This window comes from Gorilla gorilla, chromosome 12 (assembly GCF_029281585.2).
Source record: "Gorilla gorilla gorilla isolate KB3781 chromosome 12, NHGRI_mGorGor1-v2.1_pri, whole genome shotgun sequence".
In the NCBI taxonomy this organism is placed as follows: Eukaryota; Metazoa; Chordata; class Mammalia; order Primates; family Hominidae; genus Gorilla; species Gorilla gorilla.
In genome coordinates this window covers 66,784,933-66,802,933 of record NC_073236.2, presented here as the reverse complement: position 1 = coordinate 66,802,933, position 18,001 = coordinate 66,784,933, and the positions used below count along the sequence as shown (strand labels likewise).

The 18,001-nt window shown below is 51.0% G+C and overlaps 1 protein-coding gene across 10 annotated transcripts in view; it reads right to left on the bottom strand.

Moving 5' to 3' along the window:
- Positions 1-18,001, bottom strand: part of SFXN5 (sideroflexin 5) — a 130,300-nt gene that overhangs the window by 19,720 nt on the left and 92,579 nt on the right. For 8 of the 10 annotated variants that reach the window (XM_004029416.5, XM_019020922.4, XM_019020925.4 and 5 more), the window contains 2 exons: positions 9,844-9,959; positions 6,739-6,824 (listed from right to left, as the gene is read on the bottom strand). The exons of 1 other annotated variant lie outside the window; for it this stretch is intronic. In XM_004029416.5, the coding sequence (XP_004029465.1) occupies positions 6,739-6,824; positions 9,844-9,959 (202 nt within the window). The remainder of the gene's footprint in view (positions 1-6,738; positions 6,825-9,843; positions 9,960-18,001) is intronic. One more of the 10 variants, XM_031008289.3, reaches the window with a different exon arrangement.

Here is an 18,001-nt window from a genome sequence, read left to right as displayed (position 1 = left end):
CCACTGGCCACCTTGTCAATTTCAACCCAAGGGCAACAGAGGGTGCAATGACTCGTCCAAGGCCAAGTCTGCAGGAGGCTGGCAGAGCTGCTGCCTAGACCCCTGACTCCCCGAGGGTGCTGTCACCCCAGCTGGTCCCCTGTGCCAGCTTCATCACCAACACAACACAGCTGGCACCTTCTTCCCATGGCTGGCTTCGGAGCTGGTTTCCTGGGCAGGGGAGGGGGCATGATAAACCTCCCTCTGGGGCCCAGGCTCCCCAGACAGCGTGGGGACATACCAGCTGGCCAATGTGCCTGCACTGTGTTCATCGGAGCTTCCTGTTTTGCTCAATACAGCAGGCCCTTCAGCGAGGACCACAGCATTCCACCTGGGGAGGCCTGGGATGACTAGACTATTTGCCAGGGGGTGTTGGGCAGGCACTAAATCTGACCTCAGTAACTGTTAGCCTCCAAGTGACAGGCTCCTGGTGTGAAGGGGAAATAATCCAGGCTCTTATCTGCTGCCCCCAGCAGGGCTGACCATGCCACAGGCAGGTAAGGGGCCCTCCTAGGGGCGGAGCCCCAATGTAGGGGGCAGTAAACCTCATATACTGTCACCTCTTGAGACAAGAATCCCAACAGCAACTGGCCCTGAGAAGACAGCAAAATTGGGAGTAGTTTTCAAAAGTTAAAGTGCATCAGCTGGACTGGGCAACTGGTTAAAAATGCAAATGCCCAAGGGTTGCTTACAACCATGAAAGCCTGATTCAGTGGGCACTGGACCTGGAAATGTGCATTTTAACCCTCCATGAGTCTAAAATTGTGATCCCAGACCACACTTCTGATAAACCCTGGCCCTGCATGTTCCTGCTCAGGTATTAATAAAGATCCCATTACTTGCAAATCCTATGCAAGTAAAAGGGTGAGCCCTGGCCTGGCACACAGTAAGTGCTCAGAAACTATGTGTCATTATTGCTGTTGTTATTGCTCATGTTACCTGCGGGAAGGTAGGATCCTGGTAGCCCACCTGTCTTCCAGCCCTTCCCACAGGCCCAGACTGCAAGGTTTGTCCAGCTGCTAAATTTGGCCTGAATTAAGCTATTGGAAAGGGGAGTTTCCACAGGATTGAGCAGTAGGACCAAGGTGCCTAAATCAAGCTCAAACCCCTCTGATCCTCCAATCCCCATCCAGCACCCCCACCCTCTCTCTCTACTCCATGCTAGCCCATGCCCGCCTGGGCTTCCTTAGGGGTCATGGAGGGGCTGGGAATAAGGCTGAGAGGGCCCTGAGATGAACTTCTCAAGCAAGATAAGGAGGAGCGGGGGATACAAGGCTCATTCTCCAAGCTTCATACAGAGTCTGGAGCCCCTGCTTGGAGGAGGCTGTGGAAGGACGGGGCTGCCCTCCTGTTCCAGTGGCAGTGACTAGAGGGTGTGGAGTCCCTGGAAGCACAGCCCCGAGGGTCCCTGCCCACAGCCCTGAGAGCAGTGAAGGGTGAGAAAAAGAAAGAGAGACGCTACCCCCGGCAGGTGAAGAGCAGGCCATGGGCTCAGTCCTTGGGACCTGCTGGTGGGGATACTAGACAGACCCCCTTTCTGTGGGACTGTGACCAAGGCTCCTCTCTCAGGGTGGCTGGCTGAAGTACTCAGTGGGAAAGAGGTCCAAGAAGTCCGAGGCCTGGGCTCCCAGCTCAGGAAGGAGTCAGACCTGAGGCTGAAACAGGAGCCTCGGAAGCCCCAGCCCAGAGCAGGCCTGAGAGCGAACACAGTAGGACAGGGGGAAGGGAAGGGGGAGGAAAATGGCAAGGAGGGATGGGAAAGGCAGCTGGGGGAGTTAAAATATGCAGATGGAGAGATGTGCGAATGCCTGGGAGAAAGGAAAGACCTGGAGCCCAGGGAGTAAAGGAAGCTGGGGGAGCGGACTCAGGGCTGTGGCCTGGGCCCGGAGCCAACTCAGACCCAGCCTGGTGCCTCTGCTGGCCCTTCATTCCAGTGCCAGGGAGGCTGGGCTGGGGCTGAGCCAGCTAGAGCCCTCCTGATCCAGCACAGGAACCTGTGATCCAACCCCTGGGCCTAGCTTCCTCCTCAGCATGGCTGGTGCTGCAGGGAGGGTGTCAAGTGTGAACCCCTGGAGCACTCAGGGGAGCTGGAGGGTGGTGGAGAGGGAAGGATGGCACCCAGTGGACTGCACCCCCCAGAGGCAGCCCAGTGCTCTGGACTGGGGATGGACGCTCCTCTGCTTCTGACTTGAGATTCTTTTCCTTTCCGTCTCAGAGTCAAGGCCAACTGAGCACGCTGAGCTCCCACCTTTCTCTTCCCAGTAGGAAGCCCAGGGACCTTGGCTCTGAAAGTATCAACCAAGGCCAGAGGCGAAGCAAGGCAGGTCCCAGCCATGGCCGCCACACAACAGCTTGTCCCCCTCATTGCTGTGCATTCCTTCAGCACTTGGAGCGCAGTTTTAGTTTGCACTCCATTAATTTGCACATAGGCTGCTTTGTAAGTGTTCTTTTGTCTTTTTTCCTTGGCTGTCCTGACTCCCTCACCCAACAGGGGCTCCCCAAGGGTGGGGGCTGCCTTCCTTGTCAGCCTCCTCAGCGGAAGCCCTGCACTAGTGCCCCTGCACCCAAAGGCTATGGGGTGCGTGGCACGGACCCTGCAAAGAGCAAAAGAGCTGCTGAATGGTGCAAAATGCAAAGCCCCAACAAACAAGGTGATGAAGGGGCAGTGTCCTCATTTTCCAGGTGGGAAACTGAGGCTGAGGGAGGCTCCACAACCACATCAGACTGGCAGAAAGAGGTGGAGCAGGAACCTAGATTTTGTTTTCCTACCAGAGCCTCAGCTCACTCTGCTACACTGCCCTGCCTCCCTACCACACAGTCCTGCACTTCCAGAGTACATGTGAGATTAGCAAGCCTTCAAGGCACAAACTGGGTCTTATTCATCTTCATCTTTCTGGGGGAACCTGGGCCGAACTTTTCTTTTCCCCAGGGACCCTCCAAAGAACTTCAGGGAAGGACCAATGAAACATGAGGCTGCCAGGAGCACCAAACTCTGACCTCTCATCACCTTATCAGAGGGGCTCCTTTGGAGCCTGAGATGTGAGAGTATGTGGCACCCAGACACTAGGCAGGCCCCAGGCTGGACAGGTTCAGTCCCAGAATAATCAACCCACTTGCCATGGATATGGAAGGGGGGAAGGGAAGGGCACAGTCTCTGGCTAGGGCTCCACCCCCAGGCCTGTGCCCACGGACCTAAGTGAGGACAGGCATTTTTGTTTTCCTGCCCAAATTTTGCATTTCCCAAGACCACCCTGGCCTGCCACACCCCCTGATCCTGGACCTAAAAATCCCTGAGACCCTAGCAGGCGAACACACAGGCAGCTGGACATCCAGAGGAGCCCATCAGTGGAGGAACACACAAGCGGCTGGACAGCAAGAGGACGCTGAGGGGAGCACGTTGGCGGAAGGGCATATTGACAGACGCCGGCAGGCCACCCACTGGCAGAATGATGCGGAGTTTGGCTGGGGCAGTCGGAGAAGAGCCTGGGCCACCAAGCAGCCCGACTCCGGGGGAAAACCAATCTCCCTTCTGGCTCCCCTATCTGCTGAGAGCTACTTCCACTCAATGAAACCTTGCACTCATTCTCCAAGCCCACGTGTGATCCGATTCTTCCAGTACACCAAGGCAAGAACCCCGGGATACAGAAAGCCCTCTGTCCTCGCGATAAGGCAGGGGTCTAACTGAGCTGACTAATACAAGCCACCTATGGATGGCTAAACTAAAAAAGTACCCTGTAACATATGCCCACTGGGGCATCAGCTATAAACATTCACCCCTAGACACTGCCGTGGGGTCGGAGCCCCACAGCCTGCCCATCTGTATGCTCCCCTAGAGGTTTGAGCGGCAGGGCCCGGAAGAAGCAAGCCACATCCCCATCGCACTCCCTTTGAGGGGGAAAACGAAACTTTTCCTGTTTCACCATGACTCCCAAAGCTAAGTTTAAGCCCCCAAGTTAATGGGACACTAACCATCATTCCACTTTCTGCAAACATCTCTGCCAACTGGGAAGGCATCGCAGAGCATGTTTTTCCCCAGCGAATTCTTGCAGGACAGGTCCCTGGATGAGCATGGCTGACCCAGCTTCACACCCCGCCCCCCGCCTTCTTGTAGTTCTCAGGATAGCTGTAGGATGTGTTGGGAATGCAACATCTTGAGATAAGGAGGGCCTGTCTGAGACAGCCTGGGCTCATGTTCCTACCTCTTCTGGAACAGGATGTCCTGCAACACTTTAGCACAGCAAGCTGATGTCCCCCAGGGTGGAAACCCCAGGGTGGAGCGCTCCTAGGCTCCCTCAGTTGCAGTGTGATGTGGTACGTGGGCGGACGAGACTCCATCCTCCCTGGGCAGCTTTCTCGAGCCGTGGGGCACCAGCTTGCCTTGAGTGGTAGGCGTCCATTGTCCCCGAGGCCTATCTGTGAGTAATAAAGTTGCTTCGCTTGACTTGTGCAAGTGTTCTACCTCACTGGACTTGTGGTGCAAGTAACAGAGTAAGCACTGCTCACTGAACCAGCTTCAGAATTCCAAGGTTCAAGACTCAGCAATCTCAAGGACAGAAGAACCACCTTCCTCGCCTGCCCCGCTTGCTCCCTGTGTGTACTTGCAGTCACTGGTATTCAGGGACAACCTCAGTTCACGAAGGGGCTACGTATACGAGAGTCAGGGGCACAAAAGAGCCTGCCCTGTTTATTTTTGTCTGTTGCAAACTTCCATACCATACGAATTTTCTTAATCCCAGTGTTCACCATGCCATGCCCATGCTCAGGTACCCCCAGAGCCTCCGCCCTCTTCTAGGGTGAGAGAGGGCTCACCTCAGCTGGGCACACAGGACCCCTCATCAGCTGGCCCCATGAGCACACTTCACTTTGGCCAGGCTGGACACCTCAGTGTCTACACCACAGGCCTGCACCCTGCCCAGAAAGCCCGCCTTTCCACAAAAATTCTATCCTGCTCTCTGAGTCGGCCGCAGCCCCTCTCTGGGGACCAGCCCTTCTTGCTGCCAGGCCCACAGTGCTTCCTCTTCTCAAGGTCACCTTGGCCAAGTTCACACACTGCCTGCTCTCACCTGCAGCTGACCTGGGTACGGGTCTTGCCCACCACCCTTATAAACACACAGGCTTCCTGAGATCAGACCCCAAATCTACTCTTCCCATTTCCACACAGGGCAGGACTCAAACACAGGCTGATTGAGGGTTATGACCTGAATATGCAAGACGCAGCCAGTGTAGCTTGAAGAGACTAAGCTTTGCAGCCTCACTCCTGAGCCACCGCTGGCTCTGCTATTTCCTAGTACATGACCGTAAGTGGATGACATAGCCTGTCTTTGCCTTCCTCTCCTCAGCTGTAGAATGAGGATATTATACTTACCTTATTATGCTGTCCTGAAGGTGAAATGAGAGAATGCATTCACTCACTCATTCATCCTTTCAACAAACACTTACTGAGCATCTATTGTGTGGCAGGAACTGTGCTAGATGCTGGGCAGGGCAGTGAACAAAAGGATGGACATGCCTCATGGAGATGACATTCTAGTAGAGCAGACAGAAAATACACAACTAGAGGAACAATCTCAGATATGGATAAGGGCCGTAAGAAAAATAAAGGACTTCAAGGGAGAGGAAATAATGAGAAATGGTGAATTCTGATGGGGTGGTCAGGGAGGGCCTCTTTAAGGAGGTGGCATTGGGGCAGAGGCCTGAGAGAGGACTGGGATATACAAGTGCTTAATAAATGTCACTTGTTATTATAATTCATACTGTGGGAATAAGAAAGTCCCCAAACAGGGAAGAATCCTTTGCCCCAGAACCCCAGATGGAGTACCCCCATCCCCGTCCTTATACCACACGCCCCCAATTCCAGCTGCTGTCTTGAGGTGTCCCCATAGGGTAGGGTCTCCTCACTGTCAACTGACAAGCCAGGGGTCTGTACCTCCAGGCCCCCTCCACCTAGGGGACCCTCCCCTGCCCCCTGCCTTCTCCCAGGGCCCGCCCTCTCTGCGCAGCCTTTCCTTCCAGCGGAGTTTCAGTCCGCCCCTTCAGTTTCGCACTCATTCATTAATAGAATCGCTCCACTACTGTTACTATGCTCCCTCATTTCTTCACAGTCATGACAGATATGAGTGCTTAGAACATCCCTCTGAGGGAGGCAGGAGGTTATTACTATTTGTATTTTACAAGCAGAGAAACTGAGGCTCAGTAAGGTGGTGATTTGCCCCACAGCAGATGCCTACCCAAATCTAGTCTTCCTACCTGAATCCTCAGACTCTGCCTTCACAAATGGTCCTGTACATACTATTCACTGAGAGCATGTAAGCACACATGAAAACACACACACACACACACACACACACACACACACACACACACACACATACATACACACACACACACACACACACACACACACACACACACACACCCCAGAACTGCCAGCTCCTCAGGGGAGGGCCAGCGCTGTTATCCTGGTATCCCTCGTGACACCTAGCCCAGGGTCCTGCATAGTAAAAGTCCAAGAATTCTCACAGAGTGATTCTGTGGCACCACCTGGAAAGTCCAAGATGGAGCAAGACACCTTCCACCCTCTACACAAACTGGGGCAGGCTTCCTGCCACCCCCTCATCTCTTGCCTGGGCCAGCCAGTTCCCCCTCCCTCTCCCCCTCCTCCCCTACGGTGGCCTCTCCATCCTGGCTTCCCCAACTCACTTCTCCAGCATGGACATGACGATCGGGGGTAGCACCAGGATGGGCATAGGCAGGACCACTCGCGTCAGCGCCGTCTCCAGCAGGGCCTGAGGGGCAGGCAGAGGCTGTGTGAGAGGGGCCTGACAGCTGGTGACAGGACAGCATACCACCCAGAGCCCTAGGTGTGTGCCACCACAACGCATGTGTGTCTGAATGGCCTTATTCATGGGATTGCTCAGGAAGCTGCATTCCAAACAACAAAAAAAGCCACTGGTCTCCTTTTTCCTTCCTTCCTCCTTCCCTCCCTCCCTCTTTCTTTCCTTCCTTTCTTTTTTCTTTCCTCTCTCTCTCTTTCCTTTTTTTTGAGACAGAGTCTTGCTCTGTCCCCCAGGCTGGAGTGCAGTGGTGTGATCTCAGCTCACTTCAACCTCCGCCTCCCAGGTTCAAGTGATTCTCCTGTCTCAGCCTCCCGAGTAGTTGGGATTACAGGTACGCACCACCATACCTGGCTAATTTTTGTATTTTTAGTAGGGATGGGATGGGGTTTCGCCATTTTGGCCAGGCTGGTCTCGAACTCCTGACCTCAGGTGATCCGCCCGCCTCAGCATCCCAAAGTACTGGGATTACAGGTGTGAACCACCGCGCCCGGCTTCCAGTGTTCTTCTTACCACACACATTTGAGAAGAGCAGATTCCCATCACCTGCCACACATGGGGAACACTCAGGCAGCCCCAGGAAGGGGCAGTGCTCAGGGAGGTGGCTGAGTACCTCGGGGGTGGTGGGCACAACCTCCCATACTCAGTGTGCACAGGGGCTGGGGAGCAGCTCTAAAAGCAAGGCCGGCATAGTCAGCTAGGGCCTGTTGAGCCAGTGGGGCTCATGGAGCCAAAGGAGGACCGAGCTTCTGGAATTTACTTTTTTTTGTTGTTGGTGTTTTTTTTGTTTGTTTGTTTGCTTTTTAGATGGAGGTCTTGCTCTGTTGCCCAGGCTGCAGTGCAGTGGCGTGATCTCAGCTCACTGCAACCTCCACCTCCTGGGTTCAAGCAATTCTCCAGCCTCAGCCTCCCGAGTAGCTGGGATTACAGGCGTGCCCCACCACACCCAGCTAATTTTTGCATTTTTTAGTACAGATGGGGTTTTGCCATGTTGGCCAGGCTGGTCTCAAACTCCTGACCTCAGGTGATCCACCCCCCTCAGCCTCCAAAATGCTGGGATTACAGGTATGAGACACCGTGCCCGGCCTACTTTTTTTTTATTTTTATTTTTTTAATATCTCTTAAAGACAAAGATTTGCAAGATCTTGTGTCTCTTGGCTCTGGATGAGTCTTTCTCAGTGACAAGAGGTTGGTTCTGTAAGGGAGGCATGCTTCAGCTGGGCGTCTGCAGGGTTTCCCTCAGGGTCTGCTTGGGGCCTTGCTCCAGGGCCTCCCAAGGGATTCCTGGGGTGGGAGTGTCCTTGGCCAGAACACAGCTCAGTGGCAATTCTGAGCTCCGACAGCCATTGTGGTAAGTTCCTTTAGCCCCACGAGCTTCAGCCCTCAGAGCAGGCTCCAGGAGCAGCTCACAGCCCACAGATGCCTGGAGTGCTTCCCCGGACAGCAAAGACCTAAGCAAGCCAGGCTGAAGGAAGCCAGGGGCCACTTGGGTTTCCTTGCTGTGTGATGACACTGAGAGGAGTTATCATGGCATGGCTGTCCTCCCTCAGGGGGGTTGGGGAAAAGAACAGGGCTGGAATGGGAGGTTGGGGACAGGTAGGAAACTGAGACTAAATCCCCTCTCATGATGGGCTCAGGGCTGAACATTTCTCCCAGGAACCTGGGCTCTTCATGGTCAGCCTCAGGAAGGCCTGGGAGAGGCCCCTCCAGTCTCCGGAACAGGTATGGGAATGACAGGAGGGTCCAGTGCCAGTGCAGGGAGCAGAGGATGCAGTGTCGGCATGACACCCCCAGCCACTTGCCCTAAAAACCTTGGAGGGGCACTGACTTGGAGAGAGCTCTTCCCAGACTAAAGTCTGATTGAGAAGACCTCATGACTGGGGTAAGGCTTGGGGGCCCTGGTGGGAGCTGATAAGGACAGTGGCTGGAGCAGGGATGCATGCTCCACTACTTCACGGCTCCCCCCCAGCACCCATCCTACCCCATGCCCAGCACAGAGGCCAGAGCCCAGGGGGCAGCAAGACGAGCCATTAACCACCATCAGGACAAAGGCTGGGAAAGCAGAGGGAGACGTACACATGGACTCATGGACTGCGTTTTTTTTTTTGAGACGGAGTTTCGCTGTTTCACCCAGGCTGGAGTGCAGTGATGTGATCTCAGCTCACTGCAACTTCTACCCACCGGGTTCAAGCAATTCTCCTGCCTATGCCTCCTGAGTAGCTGGGATTTTAGGTGCCCGCCACCACGCCTGGCTAATTTTTGCATTTTTAGTAGAGACGGGGTTTTGCCATGTTGGCCAGGCTGGTCTCGAACTCCTGACCTCAGGCGATCCACCCACCTTGGCCTCCCAAAGTGCTAGAATTACAGGCGTGAGCTACTGTGACCAGCCTGTGTTTTCATTTTTTAAACTGCAATTGCTAGAGTGGCTGAGCCTATGAAACCAGGGGCAAAAGAAGGTCTTATAACAAAATATTCTCCAAACCTCTGCAAGCCTCAAATCCCTTGACCTCACGGCACTCACTCCCTGGTGAGCTCTCACCTGCAGAAGTGCCTATTAACCTAGAACCACAAACCACTGGCCTCCCAGGCTTCCTCGGCTTACCCAAGAGGATGTGAAGGCCTGGGAGGCAGGGCCCTGGGCAGAGGGAAGGGGAAGAGAGCTCTGAGGAAGTCTCCTCTGCCCTCACCAATTAACACCTCCTCTGGGTGAGACAAGCAACAAGCTGGGTCCTGAGGGGCTGCGACAAGAGACAGGGACTTTTCACAGCAGTGAGGCCATGTCCAGGGGAAGAGGCGGGAGGCCAGAGGCCCAGACTCATGCAGATTGGATGTGGGGGTGGGGTGAGGAGGAGACATCAAGATGCCAAAATAAGGGTACCCCGGATAGAAGCCTGTGGAAGACACACGCTAAAGGAAAACCACTCCCCTCCCTGTTGCTGGCCTCCCCAACCCTGCGAACCCCCAGACCCACGTGTCGGGCTGCGATCTTGGAGGAGCCCACGAGGTTGCCATCGCTGTCCAGGACATCAATCCCTTCCTCCAGCTCCCCGTACCGCATCAGGACCACATTGCAGATATTGGCACTGGCTGCAGAGAGAGGGGATGCAGAGAGCAGGATGAGGAGGAAGATGGCATTCCACCTGGAGGGAGGTCACTACACTCCTTCCTACTCAAGCCTTGGGGTTCTGTGTTCAAATGCATGGGCAAAGGTTAGGGAAGGGGTGGTTCTATTGTCCATCTGCCTATCAGCCTGGTGAGGGATCTGGGGGCCCTTGGGAACCTGGTAAGCGAAAGTGGAAAAGAACAGGTATTAGGGAGGACACCCGTTCTGGCCTCAGAGAGCGGCCACTTACCGAGGGGCTGCTTTCCTCTCCTCCAGGGCAAGCCCACTAGGCAGGCAAAGTGGGTGTCCATCTGGGAGGGCTCTCTGACCTGAAGTCGCATCCCCCCTGACCCCGAGGCCTGATGTTCCACCATCACTGGGGCCCTTGCGCTGCCCTATCCTCTTAAACTGTCTGTCCCACATCTAGCCCCTCCTGTCTCTGAGCAAATCAAGTTCCCAGAAATTTGTCTCCCTGACAGCAGGTGCCAGAGAGGCAGAAACCTCAGTGTTCACCCAGCACCACCCCCTCATCATATGGATGGAAGACTGAGGCTCAGAGAAGAGGAGTGACTTATCTGAGGTCACACAGCAGAGTGGGACAGAGCAGAAAGGCTACAGTGCCTCTGCCTCTGAATACTCAGGGGGCAAGAGGGTTGGGGCAGTAGCAGCGGGCTGAGTTAAAGGCAGACCTTCTCCATTCTTGCTTCCTATGGTTGAGTGCCTGCCTTTGGCTAGGCCCCTCTGCCATCTGAGATCTTGGGAACCTGGGCTAAGGGGAGGGTTCCCGGCTCCTTAGTGAAGCACTGGTTGTTGAAGTCTGGGGCCACCCATTAGCTGGCAACTAGCTCAGGGATCCTCTTTCTGCTCCCCCATCCTGGGACTCACATGACTGGGCCAGGCCCCGTGGCCCAGTGCAGTGTGGGTGTTGACCCCGCCTGAACTCTCCCAGCCCTGCTGCAGGATGGAAGTGGGGGGACCTGGGAGGGGTGGGCAGGTGGGGAGTGGGGGGTGACAAATGCGGAGTCTGCCTGCTTCACTCCTCCCCCCAAAGCGCCTTGCTGTGTTTAAAGTTTTAATTTTTGCTAATTAATGTCAATTAATTTTGTATAATGAGTGTTTAATTTTGGGGAGTGTGTGAGCCTGGGAGCGACTGCAGTTCTGGGCTGTGAACGCTGATTAGCATCAACACCTGCTGCTTCCCCCTCCTTCCAGTGGGGGGGGCCACCAGGGTTTAGGGAGCTGGAGGGTGGCGGGGCCTAGTGGGCAGGCAGAGTGGGAGGGAGACCACAGATGCTCCTGGGGCCTGAGCCAACGAGTGGTCCAGGGTGCTCACAGCTGGGGCACAGGGTTCTGTGGGTGAGGTGTGGCTTGAGACCCCTGGGGCCTCAGTCGCCTGTTTCATTAAAATGGGGAGGTGGAATAAACAGGGGAAGACCGAGAGACTCTGCAGTCTTTGGAGAAGAAAAGCAGGAGGCCAAATACAGTTCTAAAATGTATTTAGAGCACACACGCCATCTTTGAGCATCTCTCCTGCTTCCACCGACGCTCAGTGCAGTGGAAACCATGGGCAGTCCCTCTGTGTCCCGGGCTCTCCTGCCCCACAACAGGCATGCTCACCTGCCCTAAACAGCCGCTCTCTGCCAGGGGCGGTTCTGTGGGGCATGTGGCCATGTTTGAGGGCATTTTCAGTGATTGTGATCTAGGGGTCAGGGGTTGCTGCAGGCATCTGGTGGATAGAGGCCAGAGGTGCTGCTAAACATCTCGCAAGGCACAGGACAGTCCCCCCACCAAAGGATCATCTGGCCCCCAAATATGTCAACATTGCTGACACTGAGAAACCCTTGTTTTCACCACAGTCAGTGACAGACAGAATTAGGAAGCTGAATCCAAGGTAAAGGAGATCCGGTTAGCAGGGCATGACCAGGAGGAGATGGGAGCCTGGGTTTGGGGCCATCGGGCTTGGGTTCCAATTCTGGCTCCATATCTCTCCTGCCTCAGCCCCAGGCACCCAGGGCTCAGGGCCCAGAAGGGTCCCCCAGGGTAGCCTTGGGAAGCAGCCACCTGGCCTCTGTGTTAGTGACATGCCCTCTAGTGGCCTTAGGGAGGCTATGCATCCCCCAGGCCCTTGGGGCTGCCAGGCTTTTGGTTCCCAGGAGACCTAAGAAAACCGTTGAGAGGATAGTGGGGTTTTCTGCCCTGAAAGGCATCAATCCTAGCCCTCCGATGATGCTGTCCACCATACCACCACCACCGCCACTCCCAGAAAGGCAAAGTTACAGGAATGTGGTCCAGGAGACGAGCATCCTGCTAAAGTCAGGAGCTACCAGCTCACTCTGGGGACTTGAGCCTTTGCCACCCCAACCCCACCTTGGCTTCTCCGGGCATAAAAGGAGGGGCAGAATGTAGGGTCTCCATGGGATTTCTGGGTGCTGGCTGAGCTCACACAAAATGTCAGCCTCTGCACCTGTGCCCATGCCAAGTCAGGGGAAACTGGGGACAGCTGAAATGTCCCCAGCCCCCATTTTGTGTGTGTATGCATAGGGGAGACAAAGAGAAGAGAGAGTGTGGATCTGGAGGTGGTAGTGGACCAGCCCTGACTCACGGTGGCATCTCACTCCCTCCCTGTAATCTCCAAACATTAAACATGGGGCGAGCAGGACAGCTTTGGTTCAAACACAAAACCACTGAGATGAAAGATGAAGCATGAAAGGAAGTGAAAACCCAGCCTCCTTCCCCTCATCCAGCCCCTCCAGGACAATTCTGAAGCTGCCTGAATGGAAAAAAAACAGAGAAAACCCTAAAAGTCATCTCAGAATGATGGTACCCGCCCCCGCCCCCAGGCTCCTCCCTTGAAACTGGCAATTCTTACAGCCTACACAGACGGCACATGACCTGCAATCTCTTCTGTTGACTGTGTACATTGGTTGGCCTTTATTGAGCACCTGCCGTATGCAGAGGCTACCAGCCATCCATGCCCTTGGGCAGTGGGAATGCCAGCCTGTTACAGTGATTTCATTTCCATGAGCTCATCCCAAACTTTCAATTCTGCCATATCCTTTTCAAACTGTCCCTGATCCTTCCCATCCCACTCCTGGCAAGTCCGGCTCCTGTGACAGGGACACTGAGAGCCTAAGCAAATGATACAGAGAGAGAGAGAAAAAAACAGAGACAGAGAGAACAGGAACATGCACAACCCTGGGGCACAGGTCTCCTCTCCAACACACCAGCAAGATCTATTATTGATGGTATCAGCAGGTTAATTAAGCAGCCTGTTAGTGATGATGTTAAGAAAGCTGGCACATTTTCAACTCAGATTGACACCATTCAAGACTCAGGCATAACTGATGTTTGAGCAGCAATGTGGGAGATGTCAAGGAATGAGAGAGAGAAAGAGAAGGAGAGAGAAAGACTTTGCTTCTTGATGATGGCAAGCTCAGTGTTAAGTCCTGAAGAGAATTTGCTCTTGCCTGCTGCAGATGTTCTCACATCCGACCCATTGCGATGCAAAATCATGCAGATTGTGAAAAGCTAATGAAGCACCCGGTGTAAAAGGGGCAGTGTGGGGAGGAAGAAAGAGCAGTAGACAGAAAGACAAATGTGCAAGAAAGTTCTCCAAAAGAAGATCATGGGGGAGCCTGCCCCCTGAACTAGGGCAGGAATAGACAAGCAGATCAATGCAGTACACTAGTCCTGCAACTCACCCATCTGTCAGGGAAATTAATTGGTAGTAAAGCAGTTCTATCAACTCACAGGGAAAGGACCATTTAAACATGGACATGCAGCAATGGGCTACTGATTTGGGGAAAATAAACTACCATAACTCTTCAATTCTACGATGCACCTTCCCATATTTTAATGTTTTAAAAATCATAATGTGCCTTACAATGAAAGTCGTCAGAGAAGGGAATCTTACCTGCTACTCAACACAATTGCCTGTACATGTGTGAATGCAGCCATGTGTACAGGTATCCGTTCATTCAAGTGTCACCTCAGCTGACCACAGCAATCCATACAGAATTTGAACTTAAACTTAGATTCCTAATTGTTGCCTAAAACATCTTTCTAAAACTTACACTATAATGGAGCACGGACATGAAAAGTTATTGTACATGCAGAAGATCGTCTGCCAGATACCAGGCAATGCAATTAAAGACAGTAGAAATTGCCAAACCATAGATAGCTACCCTAAAGAAATGCTTGCCCATATGCACAAAGAGACATTTACAAGGATGTTAATTATAGCACTGTTTGTAAGAGCAAATAATTAGAAACAACCTAAATGTCCACCATTAGGGAACTCACATGGGAAGATCTCCAAAACAAACTGTTATGTGGAAAAAGCTACTGAGTATTTACATGATGATTTACTGTATGTAAAACCCTGTAATTGGCATATGCACATATATGTGTGCATAAATCCACAGGTAATGTTTTAGAAGGTTCACAGCTCACAGAGTGGTCTGCTTGGGGAAAGGAATTCAATTTGAGAATTAGGGGTTGTTGAAAGACTTCCACTTTTTTACACCAGAATTTTCTATAATATTTAAATTTTTACAGTGAGAATATAATCATGTTTCATTTACCCAAAAAGTAAAAAAAAAACTGACAAACTTCTTGAAGAAGATCACACACATTTTAAAGCCAGCAGGGATTGACGTAACCTAGTCATGGGTCCCACACTTAGGTACCTACAACATGTTGGCTTCCTAAAGAAGCTGATTAATTTCAGGAATATTTTTTTTCTTCAAGTAAAGAACAAATATGAGACCTAAGTATAACCAAATCAGAAATGCAAACAAAAAATTCCCAATATTCTTTTATATGCTTTGAAATTATATCATTCATCTTAAACAGGCTAAAGGAGTCGAGATTAGAAGCAGGACTACAAAAAGCAGTGGTGGCCACGATGCTGTGTTTAACAACCAATGCCCAAAAAAGAACAAGAAAATGTGAAGGAGGCTTAGACTCCAACTCTGTGGTACTAAAGAAAGTGACTGGTATTGAATGTGTAAGTGAATACTTGCTTATTCCTTCCAATGGACACTAATTATAGTTCTCTTCTAAAAGGCTATTATGTTAATACCTCTTATAACTCAGGCATCTTAGAAACACAGCATTCAAGATCGATTTAGAAACCATACTATAAGAAATGGGGACCTGGAAAGTGAAATTTATTACATATGATAAACAAAGGGCTACTAATCTTAAGTTATGGAGGGTCATGGTGACTGACTCCTAAGAGCTATTCTACCCCCCCGAGATTAATCCAAACTAATAGTAATAATCCTCCCACGGGCAGTGACTGGTCTAGGAAGAGGCATGTGACCCGATTCCAGACAACCAGGAATGTCTGCTGGGGACTTCTGGGGAAGGTCTCCTCCCATCTAAGAAGGGTTGAGAGGCAGGCAGAGCCTCTTGTCCTCTGGACACTGGGTCCAGATGTGATGCTTGGAGCTGTTGCCGCCATCTTCCACAAGCCTGAGATGAAGCCCACCGGGAGGCCAGCAGATCAACACTGCGGGAAGCACCCTGGATGCCCCGCCTGACACTCGCCCTTTGTAAAGTAATAGACTCCCTTATTATTTAAACCCTCAACAGTTTGTGTTGAGGGTTTCTGCTAATTTCAGCCAAAAAATCCATACGACGTATAAGAGCTTTAACAATTATTAAGAAAAAGATATGGTGATCAAAATCATAGAAAAACATATGAGTAGGCAATTCATAAAAGGCTGAAAAACTAATAAACATGAACTCAATCTCACTAATAATCAGGGTTAGGTTTCTAGATCTGAGGGAAAAAAAAATCTGCAGGAGTTCTTTATAGGTTTTGGAGGCTAAACCTCATTGGTTAAAGGGTTTACAAACAGCTATTCCCAGCCTGTGACTTGTTTTTCTCACAACATGGTGCCTTCTGTCATATAGTTTAATATATAGTCAGATAAAGAATCCTTCCTGGTATATACATTTTGTGTTGTTAAGAAACTCTAGGCAGGGTGTGGTGCCTCACTCCTGTAATCCCAGCACTTTGGGAGGCCGATGTGAGTGGATCACTTGAGGTCAGGAGTTCGAGATCAACCTGCCCAACATGAAGAAACCCCATCTCTACTAAAATACAAAAATTAGTCGTGCATGGTGGCACACGCCTGTAGTCCTAGCTACTCAGGAGGCTGAGGCAAGAGAATCGCTTGAACCAGGAGGCGGAGACTGCAGTGAGCCAAGATTGCACCACTGCACTCCAGCCTGGGCAACAGAGAGAGACTCTGCCTCAAAAAAAAAAAAAAAAGAAAGAAAGAAAGAAAAAGAAAAAAAAAAAAAGAAACTCTAACCCTACTCCAGTGTTCATCTATATTTTCTTCCAAAGGTTTTAATTTTTTACTTATCACATTTAGGCCTTCAATCTATCTTGAATTTTTTTTTGTGGATGGTATGAAATAAGGATATCCTCTTGCTCTCTCTTCTGTTTGGAAACCCAAATGTCCAATAAAGTTAAGAAAAGGTTCCCAACTATACTGGGAATTGGAAAAATGCAAATTAAAATGAGAAACCAGTTCAGATGAACACATTTTTCTTTTTCTTTTTTTTTTTTTTTGAGATGGAGTCTCACTCTGACACCCAGGCTGGAGTGCAGTGGCACAATCTCGGCTCACTGCAACCTCTGCCTCCCGGGTTCAAGCGATTCTCCTGCCTCAGCCTCCCAAGTAGCTGCAATTACAGGCGCCCACCACCATGCCCAGCTAATTTTTGTATTTTTAGTAGAGATGGGTTTTCACCATGTTGGCTAAGCTGGTCTTGAACTCCTGACCTCAGCTGATCCACTCGCCTCAGCTTCTCAAAGTGCTGGGATTACAGGTGTGAGCCACCACACCCGGCCCAGATGAACAAAAATTTTAAGAGATTGATAATATCAAATATTGAAGAGGATGTAGGGAAACAAAAATTCATACCCTGCAGGTTGGGTAAACGCCCGTATGCCCACCTGGCAATATTTAATAAAGCTAGAAACGTGTGTACCCTCTAATGTGTCCATTCCATGTCTGGGTACACATGCTAGCCTGACGATTCCCAGCACAAGTGAAACCAAAGCTGAGGTAGGGCCCAGATCTGTTTTTTTTTAAATTCCCCAGGTGATTATAATACAGATGAAGGTTTGAAAACTTTTGCCCAGGAGAAACTCTTACTCATGTGCACATGAGCTGTTAAGAGCACAAGGTTGTTTAGAGCAGGACTGTATAATAATGAGAGACTGAAAACAACCTAAATGTCCCCAATTAATCACCTGTGGATAGCCACACAGTATGAATGCCTATGGCAGCTGAAATGAATGTATATGTATTAACATAAATAAATTTCAAAACCACAATGAAAGGCAAGTTTCAAAAGGATATGTACAGTATGGTACAGTTAATATAAATTTTGAAAAATTCATGAACAATACAATTGATGGCTTATGGTACATGCACATATGCTAAAATATAAAACCTAAATGGTAAGCATACACTAACTCCAGGTCGGTGCCTTCTGTGGGGAGAGAAAGAAACCAGAATCAAGAAGGCGGAGGGCTTTGAGTGTATCTAACGTTCTCTTTCTCTATTTCTTCAATTTTCTATGTTAATAGAAAAATTTCATAATTAAAAAAACAGGCCGAGTACAGTGGCTCATGCCTGTAATCCCAGCACTTTGAGAGGCCGAGGCGGGTGGATCACCTGAGGTCAGGAGTTCAAGACCAGCCTGGTCAACACGGCGAAACCCCGTCTCTACTAAAAACACAAAAATTAGCCAGGCGTGGTGGCATGCACCTGTAATCCCAGCTACTCGGGAGGCCAAGACAGAAGAATCGCTTGAACCCAGGAGGCGGAGGTTGCAGTGAGCCGAGATCATGCCCCTGCACTCCAGCCTGGGTGACAGAGCAAGACTCCGTCTATAAATAAATAAATAAATAAATAAATAAATAAATAAATCATTTAAAAATAGCCATGGAACAAACTACTGTGGCTATTAAGGAGAAGTTACAATTTTATGACTGCCA